The sequence below is a fragment of the Panthera onca genome, chromosome D3, assembly GCF_046562875.1.
Source record: "Panthera onca isolate mPanOnc1 chromosome D3, mPanOnc1 haplotype 2, whole genome shotgun sequence".
In the NCBI taxonomy this organism is placed as follows: domain Eukaryota; kingdom Metazoa; phylum Chordata; class Mammalia; order Carnivora; family Felidae; genus Panthera; species Panthera onca.
In genome coordinates, this window is record NC_138350.1 from 8,311,724 (window position 1) to 8,327,795 (window position 16,072).

General features: G+C 46.7%; 2 protein-coding genes across 2 annotated transcripts in view; one reads left to right on the forward strand and one right to left on the reverse strand.

Annotated features, from left to right (window-relative positions):
* The window catches only part of BRAP (BRCA1 associated protein), a 94,391-nt gene extending 83,657 nt beyond the window's left edge, over positions 1 to 10,734 (reverse strand). The window contains exons 1-2 of the mRNA XM_078435794.2: positions 10,586 to 10,734; positions 7,806 to 7,874 (exon numbers count right to left, since the gene is read on the reverse strand). Of these exons, the coding sequence (XP_078291920.1) occupies positions 7,806 to 7,848 (43 nt within the window). The 5' untranslated portion in view covers positions 7,849 to 7,874; positions 10,586 to 10,734. The remainder of the gene's footprint in view (positions 1 to 7,805; positions 7,875 to 10,585) is intronic.
* The window catches only part of ALDH2 (aldehyde dehydrogenase 2 family member), a 28,078-nt gene continuing 22,025 nt past the window's right edge, over positions 10,020 to 16,072 (forward strand). Inside the window, exon 1 of the mRNA XM_060612322.3 lies at positions 10,020 to 10,221. Within this exon, the coding sequence (XP_060468305.1) occupies positions 10,108 to 10,221 (114 nt within the window). The 5' untranslated portion in view covers positions 10,020 to 10,107. The remainder of the gene's footprint in view (positions 10,222 to 16,072) is intronic.

The window sequence follows — 16,072 nt, forward strand, 5'->3', positions numbered from 1 at the left end:
AGGCCAAATGTGCTAACTAATGGCATGATGCTCTCAGCACTGTGCTTCTCAGGAGCGGGAGTCAATGTGTGGTTGTGGGTGTGTGTTTGGGCATGAACAAGCTTGGCATGGTAATGATAGTACTTGACCAGTTTTACTTGTGGCATACTAAACACCTTGCCATCATCCCTACGTGGCTGGACCTGTCTTCTTAGCTGTGGGAAAGGGAGAAACACATGATCATAATAGCCGACGATTTTTCCTTCTCACAGCAATATTCTATCCAGGGCAACTGAACACGTACTCCTCTGTTCCTCTCTTTTTTTTTTTTTTTTTTTTCAACGTTTTTTTTTATTTATTTTTGGGACAGAGAGAGACAGAGCATGAACGGGGGAGGGGCAGAGAGAGAGGGAGACACAGAATCGGAAACAGGCTCCAGGCTCCGAGCCATCAGCCCAGAGCCTGACGCGGGGCTCGAACTCACGGACCGAACTCACGGACCGCGAGATCGTGACCTGGCTGAAGTCGGATGCTTAACCGACTGCGCCACCCAGGCGCCCCCTCTGTTCCTCTCTTGACAAGCACTGGGGGCTGGATTTCTGTAGGGCTGGACCCTCCCCGATCCAGTGGCAGTCAGATGTCCACACGGTTCCACCAGGACTGACAACCGAGGCAGGGGCTTTGAGGCCTCCCTGTTCTACCTCCTCCTCATTCTCCCTGCAGCAACTCGTGGGCTTGGCACCCACAGGCTGCCTGTGCTCTCCCAAGCCCTGATTTTGGATACTGTCAGATCATTCCAGAATAATCACAGAGAAGCTGACTGAGTCCCAGGCAACTGGCCTGGCTGGGCCCCCCGCTCAAGACAGCAGCTGGAAATGATCTCAAAGAACAGGCTCTGTGATCTCCATCACATACCCCATCTGAGAGTCCCCACCGGTGGCTCAGAGATGGCCCATGTCCGTCAGCACCCGGGGCTCCAGAGCTCCCCAGGGATGACTGGGCATGCCAGGGCCATGTTGCCACTTGCCCCTCTGCAGCCACAGTGAAACCCTGTGGAAGCCCAGGGCTGAAGCAATGGTTGAACACCTCTGAGACATCTTAGTTGGTCTTTACACCGCCCTCTGTGCTGCCACATGGCTACAGACTTGTATCCTCTGTCAGTCTCACTATGGTAGGAGTATCAGAGCACACAGATGGAGGAGTCCCAGACTCCAGCAACCTGGGGGCCAAACCTGTGATCTGTTGGACAAGTACTCTGGAAGCAGAGTTTCTTTTGACCAAGATGGCTGAGTAGAGAAATGGCTTCTGGGAATTCTGTATCGTAGCAGCACTATATAGATAACACAGCATAAAGAGCTGTCAAAGATCACCTGGCCACCCAGGGTCACCTGGGTGGCTCTGTCAGTTGAGTGTCTGACTTCGACTCAGGTCATGATCTCACAGTTCGTGGGTTTGAGCCCCACAACTGGCTGGGCTCTGTGCTGACAGCTCAGAGCCTGGAGCCTGCTTTGGATTCTGTATCTCCCCCCCACCTCCCCCATCTCTCTGTCCCTCCCCTGCTTGTGCTCTCTCAAAAATAAACATTTTAAAAAAAGATAAAGATAAAGACTCTTGATTTTGGCTCAGGTCATGTTGAGTAGGGAAAGGGTTAACATTAGGTTGGGGAAGATAAGGGACTGCCTGGGAGGCAGGCTGCAGCTGCAAAGTTGGGGGGGGACGGAGGATAAATGTATAAATGTATTCCAGACCCGTCTGGGCTAGATGCCATGAGTGGAGTCTCACAGACTTTCTGATAAGGTCCCAGTAAAAAGTCAGGGACAGAAATCCTCAGTGGCTACCCAATCAGGACCTTCTGCACTCTTGAGAGCTTCATACTTTCTCTCAAACTCCATCGCTGTGCTCACTCTCTGTTGTGCTCGAGATTCATTCTTCTACTCCGTGAGATAACGGCCAGTGTCTCTCCCACCCTCCTGTAACAATGACCTCATGGTTCCAGAGTTCAGGCCCCACATCAGGCTCTGGGACGACAGTGCACAGCTTGCTTGGGATTCTCTTTCTCTCCTTCTCTCTCTATTCCTCCCCTGCTTGTGCTCTCTCTCTCAAAATAAATAAATCAACTTAAAAAAAAAAAAGCTGGGTAATCTAGGGAATACCTCCTTGCTGCCTTCACGGACTGGAACGGTATACCGGTGGGCCTGGCTGCATGTGCAGTGTGGTGAATGAGTGTGGAGTCACGAGTGTCTGTGTATATGCAAATAAGGAGGGCCTCACCACATTTTTCTCCTGCTTCTGAGGCAGAATATCTCTCCCTGCTTAAGTGTTGCTTTGAGTTGCCCACCTCATATCCATTGTTTGGAAAGGAAAACAAACAAACAAACAAACAAACAACTTCCATTAGATAGAGTCAGTGTCCCAGGATAGATGCTAATTAATCAAATCTCACCACTCAGTGACTCCAAAGGACACCTTTGTTACCTCCTGTTTTAGACAGTAGATGGAACTGGATTATTTTCAACATGAAAATAACATGGGCCCTAACCATGAGATGTTTTAGTTGCTTGCAAAGCTAAGAGTTTGTATACGTGCTCCCAACAAGTGAAACGACTCTTACTCAACTTGGGGCTTCTCCCAGGGACACAGTGAAGGACGGCGCTGATTCACGTCAGACCGTTCACATCTCTCCCTGCTACATCACGCTAGAAAGAAATTTCATTTCGCTTGCTTACTTCCTCCCCCTGCTTCATCTTCTGCCCTTTCTTTTTAAAGATTTTATTATTTATTAATTAGTTTGTTAGTTTTTATTTGAGAGAGAAGAGAGTGAGCAGGGAAGAGGGGCAGAGGGAGAGAGAGAGGAAAAGAGAGAGAGAATCTTAAGCAGGTTCCACACTGAGCATGCAGTCCAATGTGGGGCTGGATCCCACGACCCTGGGATCATACCTGAGCCAGAATCAAGAGTGGGCTGCTCAAGTGACTGAGCCACCCAGGCTCCCCTAAAGATTTTATTTTTTTAATATATATTTTATATATATTAAATATATATAAAAAGAGAGAGAGACAGAGCATGAGCAGGGGAGGAGCAGAGAGAGAGGGAGACACAGAATCCAAAGCAGATTCCAGGCTCCGAGCTGTCAGCACAGAGCCCGACACAGGGCTTGAACTCATGAACCGCGAGATCATGGCCTGAGCCAAAGTCGGATGCTTAACTGACTAAGCCACCCAGGTGTCCCAAGCTTTTATTTTTAAGTAATCTCTACATCCACTGTGGGGATTAAATTTACAATCCCGAGATCAAGAGTCGCACACTCTACTGGCTGAGCAAGTCAGGCAACTCTTTAGCTTTTTAAGTATTCTTTGCTTTGGTCAGCTCAGTTGCTGGCAATGAGTCCATGGACAAAGGGCAATGGAGAACAAGAGAGAAAGCTGGAACTAGAGAAAAAGAGTTTTTTTTTTTTTTTTTAAAGTAGGCTTCATGCCCAGCGCGGGAGCCCAATGTCGGTCTTGAACTCATGACCCTGATATCAAGACCTAAACTGAGACCGAGAGTCAGATGCTCAACCCCAAGCACCACCCCCCTTACCCCTTTTTAAAATCAGAACAAAGACTTCCTTAAGAGCAAGAAAAGAAATTGAAAGAAAGATAGAAAAGAGCAACACACACTGTCAGGAAGAGTTAAATTTGAGTTAATGCTTTGGACAGACTGAGCCACACGGAGCCACAAGTATATCGGGATTTCAGCACATCCAGTTGATTTTGGTCTGCAGTGTTTGGATGACTTTGAATTGAAGACCGTGTGAAAGCCACTGACGAAGGCTAATGTGGTGATGGAAGACTTGCCCAGAGGATGGGATTTGGCCTGAATTGTGATAAGATTTCCGTAAGCAGAGAGGGTAGGATGGGCACGGGGAAGATGCCCCCCACTCCCCCAACTAAGAGACCAGGGGCGGGAAAGCTGTGGCGGGAGATGGTCAGCACCACAGATGAACAAACTAAACAAAATAAATCTGTGACCCAACGTGTGCGCTGTACTGAGACACACGCCCATGCACACTGGCGGGACCCAAGCATGTCGTTGCCCACTCTCTCAACGTATATGAATGTCTGTAAGCTAACGCATTTCTCCTTCCCCACCCCGCAACCAACTTTACGGCTTCCCCTTCTTCGTGGCCAGCACGGGGGACAAATGTCAGCACCATTTTCCACTCCTCCTTCACTCTCATCAATTCTGTCTCTAGGTGCTCCCTCCCAGCCATCCCCACTGCTTCTAACGAGGCCCTCATCACCTCTCGTGTCAGCTCTCGCCACCGGCCCGTCTCCTGTCTACAACCAGTTTTCTTTGTCATCTCCAGAGGTTCCCTCAAAGCACATAGGCAAACTCATCACTTCCAAGCTTAAATATCCTGGTTGAGAGAAATGAAAAAAAAAAAAAAAAAAAAAATGATACTACAAATGATAATGCAAGAACTACAAGAAAGATACAGTGACCAAAACAGCATCATACTGGAATACAAAGAGACAGATCCAGCAACAGAAGATAGTTCAGAAATACACAACTGCTTAAGGGCACTTAGGATACAAAAAGATAGCTTTTCATAATGATGGGGGTGGGGAAGATGAAGTATTGAATAAGTGATGTTAGGAACCCTGAGAAACATCTAAAAAAAGAAAAAATAATTGGATCCCTAAATCTTTCCTTCTACCAAAATTAATAAAAGAATCCCATTTGAGAGTGTAAAATACAAGCAGTAAAAGTACTTGAAAACAAATAAGTAAACATTCAATAAACTGTGTTGGGAAAACTGGATAACCAGAGGCAGAAGAATGAAGTTGGACCCCTATCTTAAGTCACTTATAAAAATTAACTTGAAATGGAATAAAGAGTTGAACATAAGACCTGAAGCCATAAAACTCCTAGAAAAAAATAGAGGGAAAAAGCTATCTGACATTGATCTTGGCAACTTTTTTTTTTTTTTTTTTTTGCCTATAACTCCAAAAGTACAAGCATCAAAAGCAAAAATTAGTGAATGGGACTACATCAAACTGAAAAGCTTCTGTACTGTGGAAGAATCAACAAAATGAAAAAGCAGCCTATGGGGTGCCTGGGAGGCTCAGTCGGTTAAGCGTCCAACTTTGGCTCAGGTCGTGATCTCACGGTTTGTGAGTTCAAGCCCCACAGTGCGTGAGCTCAAGTCCCACTCTGAGTGAGCTTGAGCCCCACTCTGGGTTCCACACTCCACACACACTCTCTCTCTTTCTCTCTCTCCCTCTGCCCCTCGCTCACTCGTGCTCTCTCTCTCTCTCAAAAAGAAAAAAAGAGGAAAAAAAAAGAAAAAGCAGCCTATGGAAGGAGAGAAAACATTTGCAAATTATACATCTGATAAGGGGTTAATGTCCAACCAAACAAAACCCAAAAACCCAAACAAAACCTGTCTGATTAAAAAAATGGGCACTGGGGGGTGCCTGGATGGTTCAGTCAGTTAAGTGTTCAACTCTTGATTTTGGCTCAGGTTGTGATCTCACAGTGCTGACAGTGCAGAACCTACTTGGGACTCTTTCTCTCCCTCTCTCTCTCTGCCCCTCCCCTGCTCTCTCTCTCTCTCTCAAAAAAAAAAAAAAAAAGAGGAACTGAGTAAACATTTTTCCAAAGAAGACACACAAATGGCCAACAGGCACATGGAAAGATGTTCAACATCATTCATCATCAGGGACATAGTATTCGAAACCACAATGAGATATCATCTCACACCTGTTAGAATGGCTATTCATCAAACACACGAGAGATAAATTGTTGGTGAGCCTGTGGAGAAAAGGGAATCCTTGTGCACTGTTGGTGGGAAGGTAAATTGATGCAGTCGCTATGGAAAACAGTATTAAATTTCCTCAAAAAATAAAAATAGAGGGGCACCTGGGTGGCTCAGTTGGTTAAGTGCCTGACTTCGTTCGGCTCAGGGCATGATGCCACGGTTTGCAATTTCGGGCCCCTCATCGGGTTCGCTGCTGTCAGCTCAGAGCCCACTTTGGATCCTCTGTCTCTTTGTCTTTCTGTCTCTCTGTCTCTCTGCCCCTCCCCTGCTTGTGTGCTTTCACCCCCCCCCCCAAATAAATAGACATAAAAAAAATTAAAAATAGAACCGCCATATGGTCCAGCAATCCCACTTCTGAGTATATATCCAGAGGAAATGAAAACAGGATTTTGAAGAGATATCTGCACTTTCATATTCACTGCAGCATCATTCACAACAGCCAAGATACAGAAACAACCTAAGCGTCCAGTTGGGATAAAGAAAATGCGGTACGTAAGTACAGTGGAATATAATTCAGGCATGAGAAAGAAACCCTGCCATTTGCAACATTATGGATGAACCTTGAGGGCATTACGCTAAGTGAAGTAAGTCAGACAGAAAGATAAATATAGTTGGGACACCTGGTTGGCTCAGTTGGTAGAGCGTGCGACTCTTGATCTTGGGGTTGTAGGTTCGAGCCCCATGTTGGGTGTAGAGATCGCTTGAAAAAAGATAAAATCTCTTAAAAAATACTGTATGATTTGTATTATATTTGCAATCTAAAAGAGCTGAACTCACAGAAAGAAAGTCGAATGGTGGTTACCTGCTGCTAGATGCTGAAGGAAGTGGGGAAATGTTGGTGAAAGGGTACAAACTTTAGTTATAAGATCAATAAATTCTGGCGATCTGGTATAGCATGGGGATTACAATTACCAATATCGTATTATATACTTATATTCTTGAAAGTTGCTCGGAGAGTATACCTCAAATGTTCTTACCACAGAAAAAAAGAAATGGTAATCATATAACATGATAGAGGTATTAGCTAATGCTATTGTGGCAATCATTTTGCAATACAGGATTGTATCTGATTTACACAATGTTATATCTCAGTTATATGCCCATAAAGCTGAAAAATAAATAACAGAAAAAAATATAGGAGACATTTAAAAAATAATCCGAAAAAAAAAAAGGGGCGCCTGGGTGGCTCAGTCGGTTAAGCGGCCGACTTAGGCTCAGGTCATGATCTCGCCGTCCGTGAGTTCGAGCCCCGCGTCGGGCTCTGTGCTGACAGCTCAGAGCCTGGAGCCTGCTTCGGATTCTGTGTCTCCCTCTCTCTGACCCTCCCCGTTCATGCTCTGTCTCTCTCTGTCTCAAAAATAAATAAACGTTAAAAAAAATAAAAAATAAAAAATAATCTGAGGGGCGTGTGGGTGGCTCAGTGGGTTGAGCAACAGGTCATGGTCTCCTAATCCTTGGGATCGAGTACCCCGTGTTGGACTCTGCGCTGACAGTGAGAAGCCTGCTTGACATTCTCTCTCTCTCCCACTCTGCCCCTCCCCTACTTGCTCTCTCTCTGTCTCCAAATAAATAAACATTAAAAAAATAAAAAAATAATAAAACAAAAGATAATCTGAGTGGAAGAGGCTTTCTAGGCATGACATAAAAGCCAGAGACATAAAAGAAAACACTGGAGAGGGGCACCTGGCTGGCTTAGTCGGAAGAACGTGCAACTCTTGATCTCGGAGTTGTGGGTTGGAGCCCCACGTTGGGTGTGGAGATTACTTACATAAGTAAATAAACTTAAAAAAAAAAACAAAACCAAAACAGTGGACAGCCCCTCCTACAACAACAACAACAAAACCTTTAAGACAAAAACAAAACCAAAGAAGGCATAAGCTAAGTAAAAAGATCGATGATGATGGCAGAAAATATTTGGACCATATATGAAATGAGCAAATGTTCATTGCATTGATATATAGAAAGCAGCTAGAAATCAGTTTTAAAGAAACCAACAACAATCCAATAAAAAACTGAGCAAGGTACCTGAATGGTTCATTTGTAGCAGAGGAAGAATGCAGGACTTCATACAGGCAAAGATGTTCAAGCTCACTCCTAGGAAGGGAAATGCAAATTAATGCGAGAGTGAATTGCTACTTTTCACCTATATGATTAATAAAGCTTTAAAAAGTCTGATAAATTGTATTGCTGAGGGTGTGAGGAAACTCATATGTGACGGCGTGGGGCAGTTGTAAGTTAATCAAGCCTCTACAGAGGGTAATACAGCAATATCTAAAGTAAACCCTGGAACAACACAGGAGTTAGGAGCGCAGATCCCCCTACACAGTCAAAAATCCACATGTAACTTTTGACTCCCCCAGCACTTAACTATTAATAGTCCACTGTTGACCAGAAGACTTACTGATGACATAGTCAATTGACACATATTTTGTATGTTACATGTATTACCTACTGCATGCATACAATAAAGTAGGATACAGAAAATGTTAAGAAAATCATAAGGAAAAGAAAATATATTTACACTACTGTAAAAAAATCTGCATCTAAGTGGACTTGCACGGTTCAAACCCGTGTTGTTCAAGAGCCGATGTGTAGATTTAAATTGTAAATATCCTTTATCAGCTCCATTTCTACGAATTTCCCAAGTAAGTCAAAGATACACATTTTGGCATTGTTTATAATGGCCCAAGATTGGAAACAACCTAAAAATCCATCCTTGGGGAATTCATTAAATAAAAATGGTACATGAATCCAGTGGAATTCTGTGTAACTGTTAAAGAGAATGGAGACACCTTCCTTGTGTGAGGGTGAAGAACCATCTCCCACACGTATTATTAGGTGAAAAAAACAGGATGTCTTGAAGAAAGGAAGGTGGCGGCCTGAGGGCTGCTTTCAGAAAAGAGTGCGGTTCACTTTTCAGTTTATCTCTGCAGCTGATCTCCAAACCTATTGCCCCCTCTTCCTGGGCACACAGCTCATTTTCCAGACTCCTTTATCTGGAGGAATGGCCAAGCGACTAAATTCTAGCCAGTAAACAGGCTCAGCCATAAAAACTCCCCATGTGCCATCTTTAACGCATTTTTCTCCTCTGGGTGTCTAAAATGACGTTGAGCTCCCCGGTGACTTTGGGAATCACGTCTGAACATCAGAGTCATACAAAGAAAAGAGCCTGGGTCCCTGGGCTTCTGTCTGGAGGGGAACATCTGTGTGAGACTCGAAGTGAATTGGGACTGTATTGTGTTTGGTTACTGGAACTCTGTGGCATATCTGTTATAGCAGCTCTGTTAATTATTTATCCTTTTGATATCATGTTAGCTCTTCAAAGCAAAGCAAAGCAAAGCACACACACACACGCACGCACACACTGTGAGTCTCCTTCAGACCTTAGATCAACAACTTTGCCTGGTATTTAATCCCTGGGCATTGGTCAACCTCTCCAGCTTCCGCTCCAGGGGCAAGAGCCTCAACAGCAAGGCAGACACCTGCAGGTTTCTTCACCTCCTCCTCCTGCTTTTGTTGGTATTATCTGGTTGAAATGCACACATCTGACCCTGCGTCCATCCCCCTTCCTAGCAAACCTCCTCTGATTCCTCCCTGTTCTCCCCACTGTCCTGCTCCAGAATGTCCCCAGAATGAAACAGTTTGCAAAACCCTTGCCTCCCCCCGCCCCCCCCCCCCCCCCCGGTCTCTTGTCCATTCTCCACAGAATTAGAAACGAGTTCACAGAAGTCATCCTTCTGTGAACTCCTCACCACTGCCTGTAAGACCTTCTGAAAACAATTCGGGTCTCACGGGTCACTTAAAAGCCGTGCTCTCTGCTCCAACCCTGTATTCACCCTGTTTCCTTCACATTCCTCACCCCTTTCTGAAATTACTTCGTGTTTGGTTTAAGGTCGGTGTTTCTCCCCTTTAGAGTAGCCCCCAGAAGTCAGGGCCAGGGTCGCTCCGGATCAGGCCCGTCCACGTCAGGGTTAGGGCACACATTAGGGGGTCCATGCGCGCTGAATTCGCAAGGTCGGGTGAGTCCACACATCCGGCGCGCACGCGGGGGCCAGTTGCGGTGCACCAAGGGGTGCGGAGCGGGGATCAGCCCAGGGCCTAGGGGGGGAGGGGGAGGGGGTGGGCCGCGGGGCAGCTCCACCAGGAACCCGGGGGCGGTGGCAGACACGCCCCCCCTCGGCCCCTCCTCGCGCCTGCCCATTGGCGGCCGCGCCGGGGGCGGGGAGAGGTCGCGGTCGCCGCGACCCCCTTTTCCCCCCACCGCCCCAGCCGGCAGCCTCGTCCAAGTTGCCCGCGCAACGTCTCGCGCGCCCGCTCCCGCCGCAGCATGTTCCGCGCCGCTGCCAGTCTCGGGCCCCGCCTGGGCCGCCGCCTCCTGTCGGCCGCCGCCACCCAGGCGGTACCGGCCCCCAACCAGCAGCCTGAAGTCCTCTACAACCAGGTGAGGCCGTTGGCCCCGGGGCTTTGTTCTCTCGCGGAGACGGCGCTCGCCGGCTGGGAAGGCTCTGGGCCTCTTCGGGCTCCCGTTTACCCAGCTGGGGCTCGAGGGGTTTGCTGCGCTTGATCTTTACGCACACCTTCCCTCCCCGCTAGCGTTTTGGCCCCTTCACCGCCTCTGGCAGCCCCCGCCCCCCGTTTCATTATCCAGATGTGACTTCGGCCACTTAACTTGTTTTCGTCCGGCCGCCGGCCGCTTTCCTGCGCCAGTTCTCTTGGTTCCATTTTCTCGCCCCACCCCCCAACCCCCCCCATCCCTCCCGGCCTCTTAGTCGCCGCGGTGTCTGCACAGGGCCTTCGCCACCCACCCGGAAGACGTGTCCACCAAAGTCCCTCTTAGCAGGAGCTTTTCTGTCTTTTCCGTGGTTATTTCTGAATCCTTAATTCTCGCCCGCGTCCAAGGAAGTCCGAACTGAAAAACAAAAGGAAAAGGCCCTTTTCAGCCAAAGTTCACCCGTTCGCTAGGGAAAAGGCAAGGCCGCAGGGCGGGGAGAGCCCCTGTCCACTGCTGGGAACTGGGAAAGAGTGCGGGACTCGCGCCTCCCGGGTGCAGTCCCCAAAGGGTGTCCGCGCCTTCCAAGGAGCTGGCTTTCTTCCAGCAAACCAAGGAGAGGCTTTCCTGGGTAACACTGATTCCCAGAGGCCAATTCCTTGCTCGAGCAGGACTCTGGAATATTTTCTCTTTTGATGTTTGAGTTTGGGTAAAGTGCTGGAATTCAGAGAAGGAAATGATTATGAAAAGAGTTTGTGTTGTAGGTGCAGCAAACTGCCCTTCTGTGAACCTGAGTTTCTTCCGAAAAGTAGGAAGTGGGTCAGAGGGCAACCCCGGGGCCTCATGCGCTTGGTAAGCACTTAACAGCAGTAACAGCTCCCGTGCTCTGTGTACAGCTTTTGCACCTGCCGCCGTTTCGTTATACCGCTCAAGCCTTACAACAGCCGAGTTAGGTGGGTACCGTGATCGCAGACGTTTTACAGGTGAACAAACAAGGTTGAGTTGCAGAGAGGTTTCATGGGCTGTCCAGTGTCAAAGTTGGGGTTCACATCTAGAATCCCAAGAGAAAGCCTCTACCCAGAACATTCTGTGCTACTACAGAATGCAACTCAGGGTTGGAACTCAGGGGTCACTGCTTATGTAGGGTGCTGTAGAGCCAGTCCCTGGCCAACTCACTTTCAGCTGCGGACCTGCTTGTCTGGCCCGGAGCGGGGCTGCAGATCTGTGCACAGGTGGTGGCTAAAGGCTCAGCTGTATGTTGGAAGGAGTGTTACAAATGGTCACTTTGGCGAGGCAATAGAAACAAGAGATAAAACTCCTTTTGCATCACACAGGCCCCAAATGCAGCAGTGCTTGTTCTTTCTCGGTACGCTGCCTAATGAGGAGCTAATGCTTGGAAGACTTGAACATCAAAAAGATCATGCAGAAATATCCTTCAGGGAAAATTGTCAGCCTCCCAAGCCTTTGTGGGCAGGAGATCTAATTAAGATCTTCCTCCTCCGTGGTCACGTGGAGGTGAGGGAATGGCCTTCAAATGTACATGCATGTGGGACTGGTAGATAGCACGATTCCTGCTCTCCAGATTCAGTCTGGGGATGTAAGTTGGGGGGAGAAGAGTGAAATCTCCCCACAGCTGCTTTTCTTTATCACATTTTTTGAGATCATAAAAGTAACATTTGCTCACTGCAAAAATGCTGAGTACCGTAAAACTTCTCCCAGACCCCATTCCACTCTCTCCAAGAGCACTGTTAACACCTAGGTCTGTGATCTTGTATTTTCTCTCTGTGTGTGTGTGTGTGTGTGCGCGTGTGCGTGCACGCGCACGCACGCACATGAGCCAGCATGCACCAGATTTTTTTTTACATAAATGAGATGCTAGCACTTACTGTACTGAAGCACTGTCTCATTGAACAGTGTACCTGACTTATCTTTCTCAATTAGTACATTTATATCTTGTTTATTCTTCCCAAAGGTTGCAAAGCATCCCACCATGCTGGAACTGGCTATTCTTAAAGTTCCTTGGGCTGTTTTCAGTGTTAAGTTGTTGCCAACCTGCTGGCAAGCATGCCAAAGCCTTATCTGAAAAATCTGTCTCTAGGAGCCAGGGGCTCTAAGTACAAAGTAGATCATATTCCTGGACATTTCTCCGAGGTGTTGCTGGATCCTTTAAGTTCATTCAACTATTCTGGAGTTGAGTTTCCCAAAAAGGAGTTCTTCCAACAGGCGGTTTTCTTGCCAAGGGCATCTGCAGGGAGGGGAGGTGTTTGGGCTTTTGGGGGAAATGTCGTATTTCAGGCTTGTTGGGTCTCATCTGGATGGGTAAGAGGGGTCAGGCAACAGGTCTTCTCCTTGTCACCTCTTTTTCTCAATCTGAAAGAAGTTGAGGGGGGTGGTTTGGTCCACCTTCCTGGGGTCCTCTTGCCTCTACTTGTCTTGGGTGAGATTGCAGGGTGGGGTAGATTTACTGGTTGGGTTAGGACGATTTCAGGACACATTCTCCTTCCCCAACTCACAAGCAGGGACCTGTAGGGGAAACTGATTGATGGCCAGGTTTCTTGAAGACCAACATTTCTTATCCTTGGCAGTTTTGGGGACACATCTCTGTCAATAAACTGATTTTCATTTTTCATTCTTCTTTTCTTTCCTGACTTGGAGAGTAATTAAGATCTCGGAAGACAACTTAAAGGAAAACCCAAGGGACTGTGGCTTCAGCAAAGTTACTTCTCTGGATGGAGTGTGACTAATACTTCTATCTTCAACATCACCAATTCGTGTTGGTTGATAATAAAATGCCGAGTTAAGCTCTGTGGATTTTAAAAGCTCCTGAAGTCAAGCCGCACTGATTTTCATAGCCAGATACTATGGGGACTTGTCTTCCCAATGTTAGACCCCGGTGCCGGGCGTGCCTGGTGTAGGATCTGATCTCTCGTTTTTGCTTCTCCGTGCTTGTGGTGTCCCTCTGTTTGTGGGAGTCTCGCCAGGGGTATGGTGCCCGTGTCTCTGCCCTTCCTGCCCTTTTCAGTATGGCCTCCTCTTTATGACAAACTGTGGAAGGTCTGTTCTACCAGTCTTCAGGTCGTTTTCAGAGTTAGTTGAATAGATGTAGCTGTTCTCTTGGTATGTCTGTGGGACAGGGTGAGCTCAGGATCCTCCTACTCCGCCGTCTTCCTGACTCCCCACGTTGGTTGATAATAATAATGAAGAAGAGAATATTGTTAGATACCATGTTATGCTCTGGACTCAGACTGCCTGCCACCCGTTAGTGCTGACTTGGGCAGGTTCATTCATTCAACAGACATTTTGTGAGTACTCCCAGTTCCAATAAACAAAACAGACAGGAATCCCTGCCTGTGGGAAGTTTGTGGCCTGGATGGTGGAGACAGACAAGGGAAATGCATAATGTGGCCAAGGCAATCAGTGCTGTGGAGAAAAATACGGCAGGGAACAGGGCGATATGGAGGGTGGTACAGAGCTGAGCTCTGTACCTCAGCTACCACACCTGTACAATGGGGTAAAAATCCCATCTACATCATAGATAGGGTTGCTGTGAGGATGAAGTGGGGTCATCCTGATACAGCCCTTAGCAAATGCCCGGCTCATGGCTCCCTGTGCCTCCATATTTATTTAGCCATAAGTAAAAGCTGTGAGAACAGTGATGCTGTTGAGCTTACAAGATAATGCGATATAACTCCATTATGTGGGTGCTGTAACTTGTTTTCTGAAGGGTTGAGTTAGGTTGTGGGAAAGCTGAAATGGGGGCTTGGGGTGAATTAAGTTTGTGTCTTCTATTCTTAGCTTCTTGACCACAACACTCAGGAACTAAAGGGAGAACTGACAAGGAAATTAAGAAAGGATCTCCCTATTATATAGAATTTTCTGATTACAATATTAATACATCCTCAGTACAAAAAGTCAAACATTACAGAGGTCTGTGAGGTAGAAACTCACTGGAAATATATATAGACATGCACAGATGTTCATTGTCACATAGTTTATATGGGCAAAAAACTCAGGAAGCCAGCTTGCCATCCATAGGGAGGCAGATGAACAACATATGTTATAGTTACAGGGAGGAATAATTCAATGCATGTGCTAGTTACAGGAATTAGCTAGAGCTGTATGAATAATGGGCCTGAAAAACAATGAATGTTTCAAGGGGGGGGGAATGAAACTAATTAAAACTACCCCAAACTTTACATTGAATGTGAATAGACCTATCTCCATATAAAATGTATAAAAATGTACAGGAAGGAAAAACCTCATTGGTGTGAGGGCGGTGAGTGCCAGGGGTGAGTGCCAGGGGTGAGGGCGGTGGGGGGGGGAGGGGTGCTGCATAGGGAATTTGCTGGCAGGCAGTGACCGTAGGGAACTTTGGCTTTCTTTAAATATTTTGTTTCTTTAAAAGTAAGTAACCCGTAAGCAAACATAAAAAGAAAAAAGAAAGTGACAGGCCTCTGATTATCTCATACCTGCAGATAATCACTGCTAACAGGTAGAATATATACAGAATAGGAATTTGATTTTCCTTGGGAGATTCTTACATAATGAGCTAAAACCTGTGTTGGGCTAGGCAGTGGTTTGAGGTGGCTTTTATGCTGAATGAATCAAGTGAAATATCTCCACAGTGATCATACTGGTTTTATTGCTTGTGTAGGAGTTTTACGATCTTTTGTAGCAATAATAGGTTCAGGCAACCCAGAGAATTAGAGGATTTTACCAGACCTACCTAGATTCTTCTGCTTTTAACAACAGTTCTGTTATGAGTGAATACAAATGCTTCTCATTACCTCCTGCCTCCCCAGAATCTGTGGGAACACACTGAATTACAGGTGACTGGACTCCAAGAAAGTTTATGGTATTGAGGTCAAGTTGGAAGGACAGGTATGTGTGTTGTGGACATGTGTATGTTTCCCCGGATTGAATAATCATGGTTACTGATCACTTAGGATCTTTCGGGCCCTGTGCTGAGGACAGGTAACTACGTTTTCACCTTTCATCCCTCCGGCAACTGTACGAACCAGGTGTCGTAGTACCTCATCTTGCAGATGAGGAAACTGAGACTCAGGGAGGTCATGTTCACATTAAGTAGTAAGTATGAAACCAAGGTCCAACTCTGACATGCATGCCCTTAGCCACATGCTGTGCTGCCTCGTGACCAGGCCCTGTGGTCAAACAAGGATGTAGATATTCACATCTTTGTAATATCTTGGCTTGGAATATTTGAAATTAGGAGGCAGGTGCCGTGTTTGTGTTCACATGTGTATACCCAGCACCTAGCACCGAGATCAGAATATAATTGCTGCTCAGTAAATATTTATTGGAGGCATGAATGGTTGCCATTTATGAAACTGTGTTTGTAATTTCGTGTTCCAGGAGCAAGGAATGGAAACGCAGTATTTCCACTTAGGAGGGGTATTTTCAGAGCATTTGGGAGTTAATGTGAATAAGAATGTGGAGACATGCAGGGAGTGCTAAAATTGTCCAACAAGGCAAGTGATCGCAGCAAGATAGGGGTTTGCCAAATCATAAGCCCAAAGAATATCAACAAGTTGAAACCATGCCTGCATGGCAGACAGTCCATAGTAGAACCAAGCCTCCCATCGTGGAAGTGGTGAAAAAAAATCCAGTAACACATAAGGAAAGACCCTGGGAGGGGTGCCTGGGTGGCTCAGTCGGTTAAGCATCTGACTTCGGTTCAGGTCATGATCTCACGATTTGTGAGTTTGAGCCCCACATCAGGCTCTGTGTTGACAGCTCAGAGCCTGGAGCCTGATTCAGATTCTGTGTCTCCCTCTTTCTCTCT